The 24,379-nt window shown below is 41.0% G+C and overlaps 2 protein-coding genes across 2 annotated transcripts in view; one reads left to right on the top strand and one right to left on the bottom strand.

The window, feature by feature from the left end:
* LOC144476782 (uncharacterized) overlaps positions 1-19,835 on the bottom strand; it is a 454,423-nt gene extending 434,588 nt beyond the window's left edge. The window contains exon 1 of the mRNA XM_078194008.1: positions 18,138-19,835. The gene's annotated coding sequence lies outside the window, so the exon portion shown is untranslated. The remainder of the gene's footprint in view (positions 1-18,137) is intronic.
* Positions 19,836-21,994: 2,159 nt separating this feature from the next.
* Positions 21,995-24,343, top strand: LOC144477050 (ribitol 5-phosphate transferase FKRP). Its single transcript, XM_078194467.1, has 3 exons — positions 21,995-22,578; positions 22,659-22,916; positions 22,985-24,343. The coding sequence occupies exons 1-3, from the start codon at positions 22,114-22,116 to the stop codon at positions 23,750-23,752; spliced, it is 1,491 nt and encodes a 496-aa protein (XP_078050593.1). The 5' UTR covers positions 21,995-22,113; the 3' UTR covers positions 23,753-24,343.
* Positions 24,344-24,379: the final 36 nt, after the last annotated feature.

Below are 24,379 nucleotides of genomic sequence, written 5' to 3'. Positions count from 1 at the left end.
ATATTGAAGGTAAAAGAGAAACGTAAAGGAAATAATATAATATTTGGCACATTCGTTGCTTATAACGGCAAGGAATGCAGACAAAAAGTATAGAGAATGCTACTATAGAGAATGCTACAATAGTGAACACTATAATATACAATATAGCAGAGGAATATAGAAAACGAAGAACAAATTAACTTCATAATTCAATCATTTCTATATAAAGAAAAGGCATCATCTACCTTCGATTAAATTCACTATTTCTCTATAAAACAATATAGATACGGAAAAACAAAGTTGATAAATTAATCTTTGTACAGTAGATGCAATTAAACAATGTACAACACACTCGATAGATTAACTTAATACTGGCCACGTCTAAGAATCTTGATAACGTGTAGTAGATTTCAGTATGATAAGCAAGATAACAGTAGAACAAGCTTGAAAAATGTATTCTACTAAAGGAAAGTAGATAATAGAAAACAAGATCAATTGATACTAGTCGAGGAACTGAGAACAGTCAATGCAAAGAGATTGTTAAAATTTATAGAAGGAGAATATTAGGAATATTAAGGAATATTGAGAATATTAAGAATATTTAAAATATTTAAAATATTAAGAATATTTAGAATAATTGGAATAAATATTAAGAATATTAAGGATATTAAGAATATTAAGAATATTAACCCTTTGCATCCTTTGCCATTTTAACCATAAATCTGAAATAATTTTCCAGACTCATACTATATCCATTCTACGTAACAAGATGCACTTTTATGTATACGAAATTGATTCTCGTGCCTCAGAGTCGCCACTCGAATTAAGGGTTACCCACAAAGGGTTAAAAGTATCAAAAATATTAATATTAATACATAGACACAATCTATCTACATAGAAGATCATTGAAAACGTAGAACAAACTCCTCAGATCCCTTCATCCTATTTCCAACATAGAACAAAAACTCGCTCGACCAAATGAACCTAACCAGCCATCACAAACTGCACACAAGCTTCACAAGGTACAATCGAAAACCACTGTGTTTCTTGAACTAATAGATTCAATATTACCAGGTTCGCAGTATCCCAGCCTAATAATCGGCCAGAAAAAATGATTAAGAGCTCTGCGCCACGCGATGTGGATACTGTTACAATTGCGAGTTTTCCAGCAGGTTTGACGCGGCGGCCGTAAAGACACGTTACATATTTCCCGTTCCACTCTCTCTCTCTCTTTCTCTCTCTAGCTGTGCATTAACATTACCGTGGCCAGTGACATGTCGAAATAGATATCTGCATGGAACTCGGCCAGTCGTACTACCGGTGCAAATAATTGTGTTATACGGGGACAGGGTAGATAACGATCGAGGGCCCCGAGGAGGGGGGGGGGGGCGGAGACCGAGGGGAGGCCGGTATCCGCGTGTGAACGAAAGCACATGTACCATTGCCCAGGACATTACCTTATCTGGCCTTCCTTCTCCTTTCGCCTTGAAGACTGCCGTGGCAGTCGCGGCGATATCCGCGAGACAAAACGCCGGCGAATATCGCGTTCGGCACCGCGTCTCACACAGACACAGACACACACTAGTCTGCAATAAGCAACACACCGAGCCTGCAATAAGCAACACACACGGGTGCTCCACGTGAAAAATGGGGGTATAAAAATGTCTCACAATGCATTATCAAAAAGGTGGGACGTTTTTAATTCCACCATGCCCGAAAAAGTTAACAAGGAATGCCACTTCTATTCTCTCGTCACCAATATTTAAACATTCGACGTGAGCACGTAACGATTATAAAATTCCTTTTTTCCGTGCGATCGAAAATATTCGAATTATTTGCAATTATTAATATTCGAATGATTGCAAAGAAAATGGTACGGTAAAGGGTTAACACGGCGCGCGGACGCTGTTATCGCGAAGCACGAGCCGCCGCTAGCTCCTCGATACGGAATTTCGCGGCGGACTGGTGGCGTTATCGCTGATAACGGAGCGGCAAACACGCTTGCAACGGCGCGGCGTACGCGATTGCTAAATCGGAGCCAGTTAAAATTAGAAGAGCAAGCCGAGTGCATCGCCGCTGAAAAATCTCGCAAATGAATTGTGTACGGAACGTCGCTGAGGCGGGGAACGATGTCTCATTCAGCGGCTGAGGATGATAGGAGAGCGACGAACGGCTGAGGATGATAGGAGAGCGACGAACGGCTGAGGATCACGAATTATGATAGGAGAGTGACGAACATGCTTCGTAGATTAATTCTGTCTGAGATGGAGAGCATTGGTTGCGTAGGATTTATTTGATAGATTAATATGGGGGGAGCAGATGTATGGGGTTAAGGAGAATGAGATTGATCCTGTGGGTGTAGAATAATATTGGAAATGGAGAATTGACTTGATAGATTAATTCTACAAACGCAGATGCAAGTAGACGATGAATAGAAGATTCAGAGATTAATTCTGTCTAAGTAGAATAATATTAGTAATATAGAGTTAATTTGATAGATTAATCTTGTCGAGGTAGAATAATATTGGAGAATTAACTTGATAGATTAATATTAAAATGGTAGATGCGAATGGACGATGAATAGAAAGCTTGATAGATTAATTCTGTTTAAGTAGAACAATATTAGTAATATAGAGTTAATTTGGCAGATTAATATCTGGGAAGTAGATATATGTGGATAAGAAGGAACAAGCTTGATAGAATAATATTGTCAAAGGAGAATTAATGTGATAAATTAATTCTGCCAACATAGATGAAGGTGGACAATATAAATTGAACTTGACAGATTAATTTTTCCTAAATAGACGGAGGTGTATAACACTTTATGAACCTAATAGATTAATTCTACCAATCCAGATGCAATTAAACAACAAATAAAAATCCAGACAGATTAATTCTCCCTACCTAAAACGCCATTATCAACGTACAATGAACTTGACAGATTAACCCTTCCCAACTAAACCAAAATCAAGATTATTCCCATTGTTTGCGATTGAAAAAAAGGAACGTAGAAACCAACGATTAAATTCCATAGATTAATTCCGGCGAAGTCTCCTCACCGCCAGCTGGGGTCCCGGCGAGGCGATAACGTTTTCAACGTGATCGACGTCCGTGATAAAATATGTCCAGCATACTACTTTCTACGTCGATGATGAGCCGAACAGTCGCCAACGGCAATTAGTTTAATTAACAACGCTGGCGAAAGAAACCGGTGTATCATTTCGTGTTCGATCGATGAAAAAGAAAATTGCCGGAATAACGGGCCTCGCGCGAGAATGAACGACGTTGATCGATTCATCGACGGCCACCGGTGTCCGTCGCCTGTCGATGGATCGATCGATCGAATCGGAGGGATCCGCCGGTCGAAGTGAAACCGTCGCTAATGGTACGCGGAACACCGTTTCGACGCCGTCATGAGAGCAGCTTGGCCGAGCCTTCCTGGAAAGCCGTTTTCACAAACATCATCGCGAGGAATTTTAGTGGACGTTCCTTGAATCTCTGGTTAAATATGCGAGGACTTCGTGGAATTAATTTTGAGCGATAATATCCTCGATTAAAGTGTCAAATGTATAAGTTAAACGGAGTAAAAGTGAACTGGGTAATTTCCTTTAAATATCTGGGATATTAGAAATATACTGGTTAGGTCTAGGTTAGGTCTAGATTAGTTCTTAATTGACGCTTTCACCTAGACTAAAATTGAGTTAATTCATTCGTAAATTAATTGTCGAGGATTCTTTTCGAATATCTAGAGCGCTATAAATATTGATAGAGATCTAGGTTAGGTCTCGATTAGGTCGGGGTTAGGCCTCGGTTAGGTCTGGGTTAGGTCTGGGTTAGGTCTCGGATAGGTCTTTTTTTTACGCGAGGGAAATCTGCAGGGCAGACGCTTAGTTACGTCAAACTCGGTTAGGTCTCTGTTAGGTCTATGTTAGGTCTCCATCAGGCTGTCCAATTCCATACGCAACTATCTAAGTGAAAGGGTACTACTGTAAGACTACAGTACTTACGATACAGCCGTGAGAGCATAACTCTTAGATCATAACCGCTCGCGTTAGGTGTGCGTTAGGTTACCGTAGAAAATTCGTGTAGTAACACGGTGAAACGATGCAATCTAATATTTCGCCGACACGTCTCCGATGTCCAACGTCCGGGGCAACCAGTTTCCAGAAAATCGAGGGGTCTACCATCTAATTGGTATCGCAGCAACGTACAACGACGAACGGAGGAGCGGTGCACACGCGAAACGTCCGCTTTGCATGAAACAGTCATAACGTTAGAACAACCCATACGCCGCGCGCATTAATAAGAGCCGACCGCGTGCGCGGTGTGCATTGACATTAATTTGAAATCTGTTCCGAGCGAGATCTTATCGATTTATTTCGAAAGCGAATCGTGCTTTAGCATACGCGCGAACTTGGCGTCGACGCGACGCGGCCACGCAAGCACGTACACGGCAACGCGAGCCTGCGTTTATGGTCGTATGAGCTCGCTCGCGCGCAAGTATGTTCGCCGGAATCTGGAAACGTGGCGGACGGTGGTTCCGCGATGAGGAAAGCGATCGTAAAATTCTAGAGCGAGGCCTAGCGCGAAGGGAAACTCTGGGAGTCTGGTTTAGGGCGATGGTCGACTGATAGAGGGACGTTGGTAAAGAGACTGGAGTCGTGGAGGACGTAGCAATGCTAATTTAGGGGTCTCTTGGATCTGGTGACTTCTTTGGACCTTGGAGACTCTGTGGACGTAGAGGATTTTATTGATTTAGAGACCGTTTTAGAGCTAGAGAACTCTATGAGTTCAAAGTACTTTACGAACCTAGGAGCTCTTTTGCCTAATTTTATAGAGGCCTCTAGCTGAATAGAGACGTCTAGATTAATAGAGTCTCCTAATTTGATATAGGCCTCTAGTTGGATAGGATCCTCTAATTTTGGTAAAAACTCCTAAGTAGATAGAGCCCTCTAGCTGGATAGAGCTACCTCTAGCTGGTAGAGACTCCTATGTTAATAGAGAACTCTATCTAGCTAGAGGCCTCCATCAACTGAGCAGACTCTAGCAATCTAGAGGGTCCTATCCAGCTGAAAGCCTCTATTAAATTAAGACACGTTATCAATCTAGAGAACTCTATAAATAAGAACATATCCAAGTGACATATCCATGATCACTATCCTTTCATACATGATCCAGTAGCCATTTAGTATCCGGAAATCCCAGATCAGTCACCTCCACTTCAAACCACCGCGTCGCCTCTGTTATCTCTATAATCTAATCCGAATCTAATCTCGTAGTATTTAGCACGTCGAAACTCGTTCCACTGTCTACACAGGCGATCGAATCCGGATTCAGGCGTCCCTAATTGCAACCGAATTCGGGTCCCGCGGTTCTCCCCGGTTAATTTACGTATCATTATCATCGCGAGCAACTGTTCTCCGCAGCTGGATATGCATGTACGTACGCGTATGCACCTGAGGCCAGACCAAGCCCGAAACAATCGACGATTATAACGCGGTGTGAAAACAACGGACGGAACAATGCTGGAACACGGCAAACGGAACCCCGCGACACATCATAAAATTAAATAAATGCCTCATTTACCCGTGCGAGCCTCTTGTATTTAACGGGTTAGTCTCGTTATGAAGCGTTAAATAGAAACGCGTCGGGCAGCACAGCGCGCGCGGATTCACCGTGTCACGCATACAGATACACGCACGTTTCCCGATGCGTTTATAGCGACTATAGATCACAGAGCCGCAAAAGAAATTCTCATTCTGTCACGCGTTGATGTGGATCACGTACGTGTACCTCGTACCCCCCTCCCTCTCTCTCTTTTTCTGTCTCTCTCAGACGTAACAGATTTTATCGTCCCACGTGAAAGAATGAAAATTAATGAGCTGATTTAGGTCCCGGATTACGGCATATTGTGTCCGCGCTGACTTCTGCGAGCCAGAATTGCTCCAGCTTTACGCAAAACGCGTCTACGCGTTAAACGATCTATAGTCTTGGAAAAATTCTCTGGCTTCTATCCTGGGAATTTTTTATATAATATAAGTTACTAGGTATTAAAGTAGACACTTTCAGTTTTAATTTAAGCTAAGTTTCATGAAAATAGTCCCACCTGAACGCAAGTAACAATAGTTCAAGTCGCAGCATTGGATTATTATCGTTGATATAATCTCAGTAATTGGTTCTATTTAATTTTCTATTTAATAAAAATATTAAATAGACATGGACACCTGACAGCATACAATCTAAAATTTGCTATATTACTAACTGTCATCATTGCAAAAAATTATCCTTGCATTTTCCACGGCTCGAAAAAACTGTCAAAGCATCGGACGAAGAATTAGAATCGTCGACGGGCGGTGCAACCACGTTGCGCAACACGCGTGTTACTGAAATTAGAATTCATCGTGTTAAATCTGCGTGCGTCGCCGCATCATTGCACGCGAGCGCGCCGCTGTCTTTTTTATTTTTATTTTCTAAATGACCGCCGCGGCTCGAGCCGAGGTTCGCAAGAACATAATAGGTCCGGTAAAAAACGTGAATAAGACGGCGACGAAATAAAACGAGAGTCGCGGCGAGCTGCCGTAACGGCGACGGTGGCCGAGTGGTCGCCGTATCGAAGCGAGTGGCCGTCGATAATGAGAAACCCGATAAAAACGAGCCGGCCGTTTCGTCTCAATCGATGCGCGATCCCGTCATAATTGATACCGCCATGACGATGCGGCAATGCAGCCTTCTTATGGAAATAAGTCACGCAAGGAGTGGGGACAGGCAACGCTTGCTATATCGCTGGCAACTGTAGCGCATCGTTAAAAAATTACAATTTTTAAATTTTATAACACGCTCATAATGCGTTTCTATTTTTCTGATAATTATTTAGAAGAAGGTTTTATTATAAATTACTAGCTTTCATGAAAGAGTACGTATAGAAATTAATTAAAAATCAAAAATTAAATTGTTTAACAAGTGTGGAAAAATATTTCGTTATATATATTTTAAAGTGGTTACTTTTTAGATATTTTCAGCGGAAATTCCATCGCGGTAACTCTTATGGTTCAACAGTTATGACATAAAGTCTCCGACTTCCTTGAACTAAGGCTGCACGGACTCCCACGCATGCGTCGCCGGCCCCCACTCCTAGCATAACTTATTTTCCTGCGAACGACGGATCGACGCAGATTCCGGCAAGACGCGTTTCGGTGTAACAATGGCCGATTGCGAATTGGTTTATCCCGGGGCAACTGATCGCCGTTTCCGTTCCTTTCACTCGGATCGGGGGAAAAAAAAAAATTGGCTAGCTCCTCGGCGCAGCCGGCGATTTTTAAAAGGAAAGCCCGCTTTCTAATACGGTCCCGGACCGATCTTGCATATAAGTGTTACGCCTCTCCCTCGTTTCGCATAATAAGCGGACAATGCGGGATCAAATTTCGAACGCGGCTCGCAAACACCGACTGAAAAACGATTTGAATTTTAATCTGACACGGCCGCGACATATGCAGAGAGACGGACGATTAGACGGCGAGTGTCTAAAGTCGGCTAAGGTGTCCGAATCGTTGTCGTTGAACGGGTTTATACGAGGCACGAGTACGGATAATGGAGAATTGAAATGTCAGCTGTTTAGAGAACGGAAAATTTAAATGTCAGGCGTTCGGATAATGGAATTTAAATATTTGGGGTTTTGTAAATTGAGAATTGAAATGGTGCAGGTTCGGATAATGGAACATTTAAGTATTGTGGATTTTGGTGATGTTACATTGATATGTTAGAGGTTCGATAATTTGAGAATTAAAATATAGAAATTCAATATCTTGAGAATTGAAATATAGAAATTTAATAAATGGGGAATTAAAATATCTAAGGTTCAATAAATGGTAAATTGAATTATCAGAGATTCATTAAATATAAAATTGAAATGGAGAGGTTCAATAAAAAGGAAAAGAAAATATCAGAGGTTCAATGACTGGAAAATTGAAATATTAGAGGTTAACTAGTATAAAAATTGAAATATGGAGGTTATGTACATATAATAAATGGAAAATTGATATCATGAGTTCAATAATTGAAACATTGATATATTAGAAGTTCAATAAAAAAGAATTGATATATTAGAGGTTAACTCAAACAAAAATTGAAATATTAGAGGTTAACTCAAACAAAAATTGCAACATGGAGGTTACGTACAAATAATTAAAATTTCCGCCGTGATCGTCGAAAGACGACTGAACAAAGATTGTCCGAATAATTATGTAATGAGCCGATTCCGCACATAATAGCCGTTATCAGGGAAATGACCTAGCTCCTCCGAGTTTTATCCGACGGCTATTCCGTCGTTCGTCGACTGTCGACCGAACTAATTAACGCGGCTTTATCTGACTCGGTAATACTAAGAGGCGGCTGATACACGAGGTCAATATCTTCTACAAAAAGAGAAGAGGAGCTGATTAGATAGTTCATAGTTTCCCGCGGTGTAATTTCTCAAGACCAAACACGATCGACGAAAAAAGCCACTGAAATCTAGTGAAACAAGATGTCGATATATACAGGGTGTCCCGGATCACCCTACCACCCTTATTATAATTATAATCATTTTAATGTTATTATTATTATATTATATTATATGGTACTATTTTTACATTAACGATATTTCTATTATTATTATTCTTATTATTACTTTTTATTTCTTTTATTATTACTATAAATCAATTTTTTACTTCATAAATTTTTTTTATTATTTTATTATTTTTATTATTACTGTTAGTACGAAATGTTATATTTTACTATTATTATATAAAACATAATTTCATCGCTATTATATAAACAATATTATTGTTATTTTTATTATTATTATTGCATAGTCGATATTAATATTATTACTTTTATTATTAATACTACTACCTAATATTATATTCTACTATTAATGTACAATATAGCATTTTATCACTATTATAAACTCGATATTATTATCTTTTTACTTATTACTTATTACTATCTTTTTACTAATTATTATTATAATTATTAGAATTATTATAATTATAAATAGTAAGAGTAATCGAGCTTCCACGATGTGCTTATAATTGGTGAACGAAAGAAGTAGTTAACGAGGTCGACAACGAAAGCTCGAGTTTTTCGTTCTCTCGTCTCGGTTTCGCCACCGTTCGCCAAGAAACCCGCGACTTATCGTATTATCTGAATAATCGACGGCTGAAAGCCCGCCGTAGACGATAACGAAACAACGGCCGGGCGAGAGACCCATAACGCCCCGGGGCACGGTTCCGCCGGGAAAAGCAATAACGGCGACGCCTCGCGTCTTTTATTGCGCTGCACTAAAACCGACTATCCTCTCGCGCCGTGGTTCTTCTATACAGGGTGTTCATTCTAACGGTCCCGCCGATTTTTCTGGCACTCGCCGGTAATCTCGGAACGAAATCTTTTTAACAGAAGTTAACGAGTACTTCGTGAAGAACGAAAGGTAATAACACAAAAGCTTTGTTAGTCGATAAAAATCTCGAGTCACTTTTTTAAACGACACCCTGTATTTTTTATTTGGTAAGGCTGTAGCTGGTGGAAAGACGAATTCAACGAGGTATTAAAAGACCATCTTCACGCCATGATTTCGATTGTTTATTGAGAAAATGACTTTTTTAATTATTGCAAATTTTTTAGTTAAAAGTCATCGAAAGATCATGACACAGTGTATAGTTAAATTCATTTTGAAATCAGCTATAATACTATGGACTCAAACATATATCATCTCATTTAAAAAAATCAAGATCACCTAAATTGTTTATCTAATAAACAAATTTTTCAAAATTTTTATTATTGCTCCTCATTCTCCTCAAAGTCCTTGTTAATTTTTATCCCAATTATTTTTTTGTTAAGCTAGGATAAATGCCTTAAAAATTGATGTGATCATGAGGACATACACCCTGTATAGCAGCCGGGGCCGTAGCCGGTAATGATCCTAGTGGGCTACCAACTATAACGCGATGACGTGTAAATGGCAATAAGCGTACAATGCCCGGCGGACCGATTCCTGTTAGTTTTATCCGCTCGGCACGTCGGACCTGCTGGGACCGCGGGCTGCTACGCAGGTGACCGTAATTCGATATGTTATTACACGTTAGTTACAGTAATTTTCAGCTGCGCAAGCGACTTCCTAGTCGTCCCGGCTGCCAGGATAATGGCGGACGTGGAGTTTTTTTCTTTCTTTGCTCGCCGTACGTTTCTAGGAATGAATTTTTTACTGTTGGCACTGCATTTTTTGGTTAATAATGTATTTTTAGGTTAATACTGTGTTTTTAGGTTAACACTGTGTTTTTAAGTTGGTACTGTGTTTTAAGTTGGTACTGCGATTTATATTAGTACTATATGTTGGTATTATGTTTTTAATCAAATTAAATTTACCATCAGCAAAGCGAACGCGCCAAAATAAAATCATTACGATTAATTACGTGAAAAGTCCCTAACCTAAAAATATCCATGGGAGACGAAGCGATGATTTTTCGACGGTGCAAAGACGGTATCGTTTCCATCGGAAAAGTGTGCCGCACGGTCGCAAAAACTCCTCACGGAATAACGCTGTTATCGAGGGTTATACTTCCCGATGTCTCACGGTGGGAATTAGTAAATCATCGCGCCGGGGCATCTTGTAATTATCGCGAGCGTCCCCATCAATCGTCCGCGGTCCCGCGGACTATAATTATTGTCGCGAGAAGGGAATCCGCCCGGCTGCGGGCGCGGATCTCGGTCGCGGTTGTGTCAGCAAAACCGCGCGCTCGGGATAGTAAAAACGCGTTGTAGCAATTTTCTCTAATACGACCGCGGAGACCGTGGTAGAACAACCGTAGCGCGCACGGGTCCCTCCCCCATGGAAAGGGTGATCGCGCGTGGAGGAGGGGGAGGAACGCGGGTATTGAACGGTAGCCGTCAGCGTGCGATCCCATTAGCCCGTATTGTATGCTAATGAGCGGTTGTCGCCTGTGATCCATGCTTATATCGTGTTATATCGCCGCCAGCGGTTCTCCATTTTTCATTCCGCTGACGTAACGCATCCCTCGCGCCCTTCACCCTTCGCCCGCGGAACCGTCTCCTCGCGGCCTCTCCTCTCTCACCTTTGCCCGGCCCGATACATCAACGACAACACGCTCCACCGGTGCTGCATCAATGCGGAATCATTTTTCTGACTTTCCGAGCTGATCCCGATCTATTAAATAAACCTATAAAATATGTCAAAAATATATAAAATATTGAAGGACCCGCCACCTCCACAATCATCCTTATCTAAGCTCTTCAATGGGCGCTACTCACTATTCCAAGATTAAATCTCTTTAAAAATGTTAGCTGTCGCCCATCGAACAGGACATTTAAGAAAAGCTAAATAGAAGACAGAATGTCCTGTCTGTGTGTGACATACGCGGCGTTTGACAGCATGCAAACATATCCTAGCCACCGTCTTGCGCAATGTTTGAACGCGCGATTGGGCGGGCATTTTTTCCCCCACCCGCGGGACACACTACTGTCCGACGACATTGATTTCGAGGGGCGAAGGAACGCGCGCCTGTCTGCCTAGGCCGTCGTGCCTTCTGTGGTTAAGCTGTGCTATCTTGTTCACTGTCAGATTGTTGACACAGCCAGTGACACGTTTAATAGGATTATTTATGCTCCTAAAGGCGCTTAAATGGTCCCGGCGTCCGTATCGGCTTCATCTACCTGACGGCGCGTAGCATAATTATGTCGACACCGTTTGTGTATCGGGACCCCCTACCTAAGCCTCCACCCCCCCCCCCCCCCACTCTATAACTCTTTCTCTGTAAATATTTCTTGTTCTTCCTGCCTCTTTTGACTCTTTCTCTGCTTCTCTTTTCCTGTCTCTCTTTTTAGATATTTCTCTTTGTCTTTTTATTTGTCTCTAAATATTTCTGGTTCCCTTTTTTTTACTCTCACTTTTTCTCTCTGACTCTGCCTAAATATTTCTCTTTCTTTCTGACTCTCTCTAAATATTTTTCTATATATCTCATTAGCTCTATCTCTAGCTCTCACTTTCATTTTATCTCTCCATCCCTCTCTAGCTATTTTTCTTTATAGCTATATCCCTCTCTAACTATATTTCTCTATAGCAATTTCCCTCTACAGGTATATCACTCTATAGCTCTTTCTCTCTATAGCTATATCTCTTTACAGCTGTCTCTCATTTTTTTTCTCCATCCCTCTCTAGCTATTTTTCTCTATAGCTATATCTCCCTATAACTATATTTCTCTATAGCAATTACTCTCTACAGTTATATCTCCCTCTATGGCCAAATCTCTTTATAGCTGTCTCTCTAGCTCTCTCTTATTTTTTCTCTGCATCCCTCTCTAGCTATTTATCTCTATAACTGTCTATCTCGCTCTCGCTCTCTCTAACTATATCTCTCTATAGCTACCTCTCTAGCTCTCCCTACCTCTTTCTCTTCCTCTCTCGCTCCGCTGCTGAGCCGAAGCCGGCGATAGCCGAGCGACAACGCCCAGACGTCCCTGATTTTGTCTTCGCTCGACTTCCGACGTCGAACTAGACGTTTTAATCGGCCGCGAACAAGCGACTGCGCCGTGACACGTGCCCCATAACTTGTTCCTATGATTATTGGCACGATTATCTCGCGCCACTGCCCACCAACCCGACCGGCGCGAATTAATCGAAAGAAACAACGTTTGATACGTTGTTTTCTCTACGCCTTCGAACGGCAATAATAACTTTAAACAAACAGACATAACCTTGACATATTCTTAACATAACCTTAAAAAACCAAGACTTAACCTTAAAACCTCAGACCTAACTTTGACATAGTCTTGACAAGACCCTAAAAAAATCAAGACCTAACCTTAAAACCCTAGACCTTTGACATAACCTTGAAAAACCAAGGCTTAACCTTAAAACCTCAGACCTAACTTCGGCATAGCCTTGACATAACCTTAAAAATAGAGACCTAACCTTAAAGAACCATACTCTAATTTCTAAAACCATGATTTAACATTAAAATCCAGAAGTAACATTAAAAACTGCTAAAAAAATTAAAAATAGCTAAAAAGTTAAAAATTCTGCAAAATCCGAATATGTCGCCGATTTCAAGCGAAATAAAAAGATTTCTTTTCGCTGTCATATTTGCAGGCTCAGCCCGTAGCCGTCCTTGAACGGCTCGAAGCAGTTGATCCCGCATTAATTCGCCTCGCGGCGCGTTTGCCGACATCCTCTATTAAAAGAAACTTTTTTAATCCTTTACACGATATTTCCATCTTTATGTGTTCCACGTTCTAGGTACGTAGGAGAGGAGCCAACACACGTTGCCTGGTTAATTAATTCGAGCGAGTGTACGTACGCACCGGGCCCCCAGAGACGCGGTGAGCGAATACGAGAGCTCGCGCGAGCGCGCTAAGTAATACGCGTGTACGGCCGTGTTCTTAATTGTTGATATCTAATCCATCTTGTACTGTGATACTCAATCTACGGCCGATCTCGTTTCTATGTTCCATCGCGCGGCTGTTCATGTGCGCGCGATGCACGCGTGTAAGCGGCGAAGGTAATTTGCGGTTTTGAGACGGGGCTGGATCCATGCCGGATAATGACCCGCCGCCGCTCGTAACGTTAATTCCACTCGTTTCAGGTCTTTCCTTTAATGCCCGATCGTCTGCCCGGCCTGTTCCATCCCAAAACTATTTTTTATATTGTTATCCACGACTTGGACAATTTCTTATAATTGTATAATAACTTTGCTTTTTAGCTGACGATAGTTATTCAACTTTCTATATTAAATATTAAACGTTATTAATTTTCTACATTTATTAGTGAATTTTCCGAATTTTCTGAATCTATTATTGAATTTATAAAAATTTATTAACTAATTTATGACGTTCCCTAAATTTATTATAAAACATTGTAATTTTTATAAAGTTCCTAATATGTAAACATAATAAAAATATATAGATTAACAAATTTATGTGTGAAACTGTTCCTTAATATTATTTTATTCTAGAGTCGCGGTGGGTTAGCAACAATTGAAATTATTATAGTAGTTTCTGAGAACGCAGGATAAGTATTGAACGTATATTAAAAATCGAGAGGAAGCGAAGAGTCGTGCGGTATTTAAACAGTGTGTAGAGTCTCTCCCTGCACAAACGCCGACAAACGCACTTCCGCAACCCTAAGTGTAGGGGGTGCAGCAGCAACGGCAGTTTGCAACGGGCATCACAGGGTGTTAAATCGTGCATAACTTAACGCCTCGGCAACAGTTCTCCGTTTTCCGGGCTTGTTCAGAAATAGGAGAATGTGAATTTCCTGGACGGCACGGAGAGAGCGACAGAGAGAGAGAGAGAGAGAGAGAGAGAGAGGGAGAGAAAGAGAGAGAGAGAAAAGGAAATAAAGAGTGAGAAGAAATAGAAAACAATACGTGATATATCTATCGTGATATATTAATCATTATATTTGTTTATTATTATAAATTCATCATAATATAATATCGTGATATATTCATCATTATATTTGCTATTATTATAAATTTATTATGATATAATATCGTGATACATTAATCATTATATTCATCCCTATTATAAATTTATCGTGATTTAATATCGTAATATATTTGACAAGAAATTATCTAGCATAATTCTACTAAAAACAAAGATAAATATTATTTACTGTCAGGTAAAAATAATTTTGTAATAACGGAAAATGTGAACAATTGTATAAAAAACAGTGTAAGCAGAATATACCCAATAATTTAAATAAAAATATTACGATTAGACATAGTATTTATATTTTTCAGAATTACTAGGTTAGGTTTACTCTTTGACTACTATCGCCACGTCTGTAAATACATCGACACCTCATTGGGCACTAGTAAAACACCATATTGTCCTAGGACAGAGGACGCACCTATCGGATTATCCAGGATGCTTTGGGGGAAGACCCGGAAGCCTAGAGACTCGACAAGGTTGCCAAATTGAAAACTATAAAACCAGAAAAAAACTAAAGAAAAAGGGAGAGAAAAATGGAGAGAAAAATAGAGAGAAAAATAGAGAGAAAAAAAGAAAGAAAAATAAAGAGAAAAATAGAAAGAAAAATAAAGAGAAAAATAGAAAGAAGAAAGAGAGAGAACGAGAGAGATAAAGCGAGAGGGAAAGGGGGAGAGAATCCCAAAGAACCTCCTCGCTGAATACATAATTTTTCGTCCGCCATTCTCGAAGCCGCTCGAGGAGCTGATTGAAGTAAACGGTGTTTCTGATAGCATTCATGGCGTTTAGACATTAACTGCGGCAATCCCCCTCCGTGGTACAGCGAAAAAAATATCGGCGTTCACGGTGAACAGTTATATCCCGTAGCCCGAACACCTGTTTATTCATTTGGATTTCGCAAGCTACTTCAGGCAACGTGTAGGTAAACACTGGTAGACGGGGACGCACGCGCGCGTGCTTCGAGTACCCTTGAGAGGAGTCTTTAAACTTCGAGGGAGAAGTGGAAGTTTCGATTCCAGCGCGGAAACCTCGTTCAGACGACTTTGCACGCGATCGCTCGCGACAATACAGCTTTTTCAATGGCTAAATGCAATTTTTATTTTTTTGTTAATATTGGAAGAAGTCTCAGAGTCTTTATTGTGTATAGTGAGTGCCTCATGTGGCTATAGTAATTTTATGGCCAGTTCGGAGGGTCCTGGAGGGGGAAAGATAATTTTAGGGTTATGTTTTCTATGGTTACGTTGGCTAGGGTTATGTTTTCTAAGGTTATGAATCCTAGGACTATGTTTTCTATGGTTATGTTGGCTCGCGATTAACGACCCGTGAAAAACGCGAGGAAAAACCGCTCGCGAGAACGTCGTTGTTCTTTTTTTTCACCAGAACGCCAAGGACACAAAGGACGGCGACCTAAATGGCCGGAGTTCGTAACCGCAGAGGCGGCACTGTACTTCGCGAAGTACAGTCGAACTCGACCTTACGAGAACTCCACTTAATGCTATTTTAATCAATGAATATTCACCTGGGCATGGGAACAATAACTGCTTTGGCATAATCGAAGCGATAACTCGGAAAACAATATGGAAATTTCGAAGAAAGAATTGCGAAAGAAAAAATAGCAAAAGAAAAATTACGAATTACTATAACCTCGATTAATAAAAAATAAAATATTAATAATTCCAAGCGAATTATTATAACCTCAATTAACAAAAAATGAAATATTAATAATTCGAAGCGAATTATTATAAACGACGGAGAAAATATTTAAAATAAAAATAGTTAGTCGTCGTGACTGAAATAAATAATTATTATTTTTATTGTTGGTGCCGGAATCTTTTTAGTTTTGGTCCGCGAACGCGGCGACGATTTCGCGCGGTAAGTGGAAACGGCGAGCCATGATCAGACACACGCTAACCCCTATATTCAATAAACAGCGCCGCTTGCCTTCTCCTTCGGAGTATCGGAAACGAACGCGATAAGAGGAACCGGCGCGTGTTAGTAAAAAGAAGACAATGATACGACAAGCACTCGTCGCCCGTAGCTTATCAACGACTGTGTGTACCTTTATTATGCGGGCGGTGTTTATCGCCGACGGTGTCTCTTCGTTTACTGCTACCTGCGCGCTCGAGAAACAATGCTCCACCTTCCAATTTCTCCATTTCTCACTGCTTTAGACTCTTATTTATTTTTTTATGAATTATCGATATACAGGGTGGTCAAATATTTTTTAATAAATGAAGCATTTTTTTAATAAATGAAGAATATCATTTGTATTACAATATGGAAACGTATTATATTGTAAATAAAAAAGGATTGAACTTTGTTAGCTTTAAATGTAATACTTTAAGAGTTATTTCGCTATATTTATTGACAATTTTCTTTATGTTATATTAATTAAAGAAAATTTGAAATGAAATAGAGCAAAAATAGTTGTTAGGTATTTTTAGGGTTGAGAAAGGTCGATACCTTTTTACTCAGAATTCGATATCTTTCCATATTTTTATCTAAGAAATATAGTACTCTATTCAAGAAAATTGACTCTAAAATAGCCATCCATATTTCTATCTAAAAAATATAGTCCTCTATATAAAAAAATTAATCCTAAACCATCCATATTCTTATTTAAAAATTATAACACTCTGTTTAAGAAAATTAATCCTAAAATAGCCGTCCATATTTTTCTGTAAAAATTATACTACTCTATTCCAGAAAATGAACTCTAATTAGCGACGCGATATCGACGAGCATTTTGAGCGTTTCCAGGGCAGCGATACAACGGCGAAAATAAAAAAGAGTTCTGGAAGATTTTTCGAACGGTCTTAATGACGCAAAACGGGATAAGGAAGAGAACCGTATCTGAAATCCAACGTAGCCTGCATTGCTATGTGGCGGGGGAGGACAGACGCAGACACGAGGCAAAGATCGATAGAGGTTCGTCGACTCGACACAACTGACCGGAGTTCTACGGCGGCGGCCATGGAAATCGCAGCGTTTCTGGTATGCATTTCCGTATGATTTTCTAACGAATTGTCTGTGCAATATTGTTGCATTCGATGATGCAAAATCCATAAATTATGCTATGTTTGAGAGCTATTGTTTTTGTGGCAGGAAAATTATATTTCAAGAAATGCAGTGTTCCAGTGATAATAAAATTATATTTTCGAAAATGCAACAATGCAAGAATGTTGTTACTGGATTTTGAAAATATATAGCAAGTCCGTGCTATATTGCAGTGGCTCTATATTGCAGTACCATTGAAAAAACCTACATTACGCCATATTTGCGAGCTATCATTTTGGTAGCAGGAAAATAATATTTCAGAAAATTCAACAATGTTTTAACTCGATTTTGGAAATATATAGCAAGGTCTGTGCTATATTGTAGTGGATCTATGTTGCAGAACCCTTGGAAAACCTACATTATGCCATATTTACGAGCTATCATTTTGGTAGCAGGAAAATAATATTTCAGAAAATTTGATAATGTTGTGACTCGATTTTGGAAATATATAGCAATAAATAAATTTGGATATATACTAAAAATAAAATAACTTAATGGTAAAAACGTTGGATGATTCTACGATGATGACTCTACCACGCCTCTAGAAGCTCTAAAAATCGACTCTAAATCCTTAAAAATTTGGCGGGAAAAGCACGGTAGCAATTTTCACTCTGATTACTCACCAAAGCTTTCTATCAAGATGACCCCGTCGATCTCGTCCTCCTCATGTCCGGCTTAATCTGACAGCAGCGTCCGACGACAGAGTTCCCGCGTGCACGATGAAGATCCCGCGAACTGTCATCGCCGCCTCGATGAAGCTGCGCGATACCACCACACAAAAATCAATCAATCAATCAATCACTATAGTCCTTGAAAAACAAAAACCAGAACTTCGCGAGTCCGACCAAGTCCGTCGACACTGAAACGACAGTCAAAGCTTCGTTCACGGGATCCCGCGTCGTCCTAAAAATTGTCAAAGCGGTCGACGTCGAACATCGACGCACGCGATTTAATTTTCGTCGCGATATATTTTCGTATATAATCGCCGCGCACTATGAACGACACACTGCGACACTGACCATCGACGACGCTAATTCCCCATGGATCACTGGCCGGAATACACTGTGCCTGCGCGGTCGTCGTGGCTCGAACATTTGAATCGTGGACGATAGTCCTTGGAGGGCGACGACGAAAACTTCGAGCTTCGTCGGCCGATTATTTCGGCTGCGGTCGCCGCTGGCTATCGTTCGGCTTAGGCCGCAAGTGGTTGCGTCCGTCGCGGACGATTCCTTCCGGCGGGGACGCGAAACCGCGGGTACACCTGTTCGGCAAACGCTCTGTCCAATGTAGGTCAGAAACGCTCCGCCGACGAGTCGACGGCCGCGTGATCGTGTCGGCGATTTGGGCGGGACGATCCGCGGAGATCGGTGCGACGGAACATGATAACCGGAGCTACGCCTCGGACTGGAGACGTTCCTAAACGAACTCGGCGACGCACAGGTAATGCAAACGTCCGAATGTCACAGGGCCGCGCACGATTGAAGCACTGGGCGGACCGTCGTGTTCCGGTGCTTGTCAGCTGATCCTCGGATGACAGCAGACGACCATCGGGCACAGAGGGTGGCGAAGAGGTATTTTCAGCGGATCCTTGGGGTATGCGGCGCACGTTTCCGGAGCTGTCGCCCGCGGGAAGGACGACGTGGTATGCAGAATCCTGATTGAACGCGAAAACCGTATTGCGGCGACGCGGCGCGCGGAACGACGAGTGGACGGAGCCGCTGCTGGCCGACTGCCGACGGTCGAACACGCTCGGGTCGCGACGATCAGCTGATCGCCACGCGCGCTACTATGGTAACCAACGTCACCGGGCTCCGGATAGGGCAGCACGCGCGCAACACTTTTGGTGCCGTCCCGCCGTCTGCGCAGGTCCCGCCGGGTATGTGTGTGCCGGGTGCGACGACGGATTTTCGGGCGCGCGTGTACCAGTGCAACACACGTGGCCGCGGCACAATGCTCTTCGGGCGAGACGCGCGGCGAACGTGCGGCGACCGCGCGGCACGCCGACGGTCGGAGATACCGAACGAAGAACGCGTACTTTTCGGCTCTGCGCGGCTCTACGCCCCCTTTTTCTGTCACGAACGGCTCTGTTTCTCTCTTTCTGTATCGCCAGGCAAGCCGCGCGCGCGAGACGGTCGACCCGACGACGGACCACCAACGCGTGCCGTCGCGAAAACGCAACGTCAAATAATCCGGTGCGAATCGTCACTAAATTACAATGGCCGGCGACCGTGTGTCTCTCTGACAGCCAGGAATATCACGAGGCAAGAGCGTGACGCGAACGGCTACGTACGCCATCCGCTCGTGTCGGCAGTCGGGCGTGCACTGCCTTTCGTAGCCGTCGGTCGGTTCCCGATCCTCGACTCGCCGCGAGACCGACTCGCTTCGCCTGCTCGCGGCCTCCATCCCCATCGTGCCACGCTCTGCTGCTCGGTGTGCACGACACTGCTGCTGCTCTGACTGTGCTGCTTATGTTACTGCCATGACAATACTTTTGCCAATTTACACCCCCTTTCGTCTTTTAAATTATTCTAATTTTACAGTGATATCGGACTATCTTCTCCATTTTCTTCGATTTTTGTCCTTGACTACACCTAAAAGGAAGTACACATTTTAAACAGAATTCATAATTAAAAAATCTTAAATTCAGTAGCGATACTTAATTTTCAATTTATAATTATAGATATATAATTATAAATTGTTTTTACAGCTCCTAATGGAACCCATATACTTTTAGAACAAATAAAGAATGTTTTTAATATTTTTGGATTTTTATTTAATGCAGTGTTACTCGTTTAAGCACTTATTAACATAATTTTCTGGTTCCTAATGGAGCCCATATACCTTTGGAATAAACTAAGGAACGTTTTTAACATTTTTGGATTTTTATTTATTGCAGTGACACTCATTGAAGCACTTGTTAACATAATTTTCTTATCAAGATATCTCGTTTCGTCGATAGCTAAAAAAACGTAGTTCTAGCTTGTATGAAATTAATGTACGTTTTTGGAGTTGTTTGTACCATTGGATTTGTAGTTGAAACATTTTAATTTGTAGGTGGAACATTTTAATTTGTTTTGTTCGGTGGACGAGCGTGTAATTTAGGTGTGGTTTTTATTCGCAGGTGGGAAAGCAGGTGGATATCCTTCATTTGTTCGAGCCTTGTCAATTGTACTGCTAGTGACATCGGTCTATGTTAAATTGTACTATGTATTCGCGGTTTATGGTGGAGCAAGGTATTTTAGTATGTTGAGAAGAATGAAGTGTATTTTATTTTTTATTGTGATAGCGAGAACAAAGTATGTTTTATTAGTGTAGTATGAATCAAGTGTAGTTCGATAAGTCAGCAAGAATAAGGTATAGTTTGCTGCATTAGTAAGAATGAAGGGTAGTTCGTCAGTTTCGGAAGAATAAAGTATATTTTATTGCTTTGGAAAGAAAAAAGTATATTTTACTGCTTTGAAAAGAATAAAGTATATTTTACTACTTTAGAAAGAATAAGGCATACTTTATTGCCTCAGTAAAAAAGAGGTATACCTTATTACTATAATAAAAATGCAGTGTACTTTACTATTTTAGTAAAAACAAAGTATACCTTCTTGCTTCAGTAAAAATAAAGAGTCCTCTATTACTAAAACTAAAATACACATTATTACCCCAAGAAGAACGAAGTATGCCTTATTACTAGAGTAAGAATGTAGTATAGTATATTGCTTCAGTAAAACTATAGTGTATTCTGTTACTAAAAATAAAATATACTTTATTCCGTTGGTAGTACTAACATGCTTGCAACTTTCTATAGAAACGATAAGTTACCATACGATCGCTTATTAAACTGTACAGTATATTTGATTCTTGCTAACTATACCTTAAAGTGCTACCTTATATACCCGAATAAGGACTCCAGCTCTACTTTAGAATGCCCAAACGAAATCCCACCGTAGGTACGACAGGAAATATGAAGCTTTTATGTTAATTTCAGAGGGTGTGTGACGTGCAGGCCTTTGTAAATTGTAGCTAATTTGCAACACTCATTAACAGGGTTGTCACAAAAATTGCTCAACTTTGTGCTAGTTGGAGATATCTTTGTCAAGCTGCTTGGATCTTCCAAGTGTCGATCCTTGGCACCAAAATGCTAAAGCGAGAAGATACTATGGAGAAACTCCTTCAATGTTATAGTACCTTCTCTGAAATATCCTCTCCACTTCCAGGCAGATCCAGGAACATTTGTTGCCATATGATTGTCAAGCTTGCCAGGGGAAAGCGAGATTTCACCCTGCTAAGAAGCCTTATCAAAGGCCTGGGTGAAACGCTATTCGTCGAGGTCTTTTACCCTTCCCCATGACCTTCCTGGTTGCAACTAGGGTTGGTGATAAACTCGAGTCCACAATTTTCCTCTGATAACAGCACCAATTGACTTCAGGTTCTTCCCAGTATAGGTACAAAAGCAAAAACGTTGGCATTTCAGGGGAAATGAATTAAAGTCTACGCGAATGCACCTTGGCAAGAAGAAACCATTGAAAAGGAGAAAAGTGTTTACGATACGAATGTTAACCGAAAGAACGTTTGACGTACAATGATACTGGTGAACACGCGATAACTATGCGTCTTAAGTTTGTCAGAACGCTGTTAGTGCTCGCCCTGTTAGGCAACATTATAATATGGCACAGAATATGGAGATTGTTCGCGGCGCAGAACACATTGAGATTGTTGACACCGAACGTGGTGACGACCGATCCACCCCAGAAACTTCATCGCCGGCTGGCTCGCCTCGTCACCGTCGTTATAAGACAATTCGAGAGCTTCGAGAACGACGTTGCTTCCACGGTGGAGTCTGTTTTAGACTTTTTCCCGACTATACCAATTTTAATAGTCTCCAATGAACTACCGTACCCTCCGTTAGAATTGGATTTTGCCAACGATAGCATGCAAAATGTGAAGCTGATAAATTTACAACCGGATTTCAATACCTCTTACGATGAGAGAAATCCACTTTTCTATGTGCGTACGAAGTACGTGTTGTTTTTACCGGATGCTAGTAGACTTACCAATAAAGAAGTCGTGCAGGTAAGCATCTCCTTGCATTTACATCATTGATATACAATTATTATTCATTTCATCGCATTAATTAAATTGTTTTATTACAGGAGACTGTAACGCATGCAGGGAAGCTAGGCATAGTAATTGTACCGATAGGAAGAGCAACATTGAATTGCATTAGTATAGACTTAAAAGTAAGAGAATGGAGCCTTAAGTTCACAAGGATCGAGGGCAACGTATGCGACAGTGTAACTGGAAAGCACGCTACCATCATTGAGACAAAGATATTAAGGAAACTGACTGACCCATTCCTGCTGCCATTTGCAGACGCATTGTACATTCAAACAACTGCGATAAGCTCAAAGGTATATAACTATTACTTTGGCAGTATAGTTTCAAGAAATTATTGAACACGATACACTATTGTTTCTAGGTTCACATACTGACAAATTATCAACTGAACGAAGGAAAACTGTTGCACACCAACCAACAATCGCAATGGAAATTACAAGAGCTGCATCTGAATCGTGAACGAATAATGTTCGAGAAATTGGGAATTAAAAAAGTTGTGAGAGAGTCGGACACCATTGAATGGTACGGTTGTTCGAGAGAAAGCAGCAGGTGTTTTGGATCGATTGTTAACGGTATACCATCGTACGTCTATCAAAAGAGATACACGCCACCGTGTTGTCTCTCTGGATTAAGAAAAGTTGCTCACCACGTGTTCGACCAGTTAGAAGAGGTCGGTGTTAGGTTCTGGTTAGAGGGTGGTTCTTTACTCGGTGCTATGAAGAACGGCGACATTCTGCCGTGGGATCACGAAGTGCAAATCGGCGTGAATCGCGACGACCTCGAACGATCGCCTTGGATCATCAAGGCGATGATCAAGACCACCGTCGACAACGACGGCTTCGTCTGGGAGAAAGCCACCGAGGGCGACTACTTCAAAGTGCAGTACTCGAAGATCAATCATTTAAATGTTAACATACTGCCGTTCTATTCGAAGAACGGTTCTATGGTAAAGGCGGCGTGGTTCCTGCACCAAAGGAATTTCCCGGAACAGTTTCTTCACCCGATGTCGAGCATCGAGTTCGCCGGTAGGCAAGTGCCGTGTCCGAACAATATCAGGGATTTTTTAGAATGGAAGTACTTCAAAGGTGTGATAGAGAAGCCGGAACTGCTCGGGAAAGTTTCGTTTTAGACTTTTTACTAGATAGAGTCACTTTCTAGAAAAAAGATACGTTTACGATTAGGAACAGGACGATTATGGTCGCGCTCGATTTTCCCTGAAATTTTGCTAGTGGTTGTACTTTCACGGTAAAACAATGTTTGCCAGAAGGATAATACTTTGCAAAGGATTCAGGCGATAGTTGATGGAAAAGCATTTTTCATAGAATTTTCTATCTCAGTCAATAATTCTTCTGGCAAACTTTACAAAAATTGTTAAATTTTAGGTAAATCGGGTGAGATCACATTCACGCAGTTTCCGTGTTAAGAAATAATTTAAATTGCGTAGCTGATAACTATTTCTATACTTAATCGGACATTTTTTATTACCGTCTCAAATATCCATTAAGAATTATTTAATATCTAATAAGAATTTAACTTAGGTGGTTGCGTCGTAGGATTTTTCCACTCGAGATGTATTATTTTCCGACGATTTATACAAGTTTTAACGCGACGGTGTCGCGAAACGTGTACGATCGTTAATTCGAATGGAAGAACAGGATTCAAGGGATGGTTTTACAAAGTAAGAATTCGATTAGCACGATGCGATTATTTATTCTCTGTAAAATAATTTATTTAATATTTTATTGCCGCGTACGTG

Source organism: Augochlora pura, chromosome 11, assembly GCF_028453695.1.
Source record: "Augochlora pura isolate Apur16 chromosome 11, APUR_v2.2.1, whole genome shotgun sequence".
Classification (NCBI taxonomy): domain Eukaryota; kingdom Metazoa; phylum Arthropoda; class Insecta; order Hymenoptera; family Halictidae; genus Augochlora; species Augochlora pura.
The sequence above is the reverse complement of the archived record's forward strand: the minus strand, read 5'-3'. Positions and strand labels throughout refer to the sequence as shown.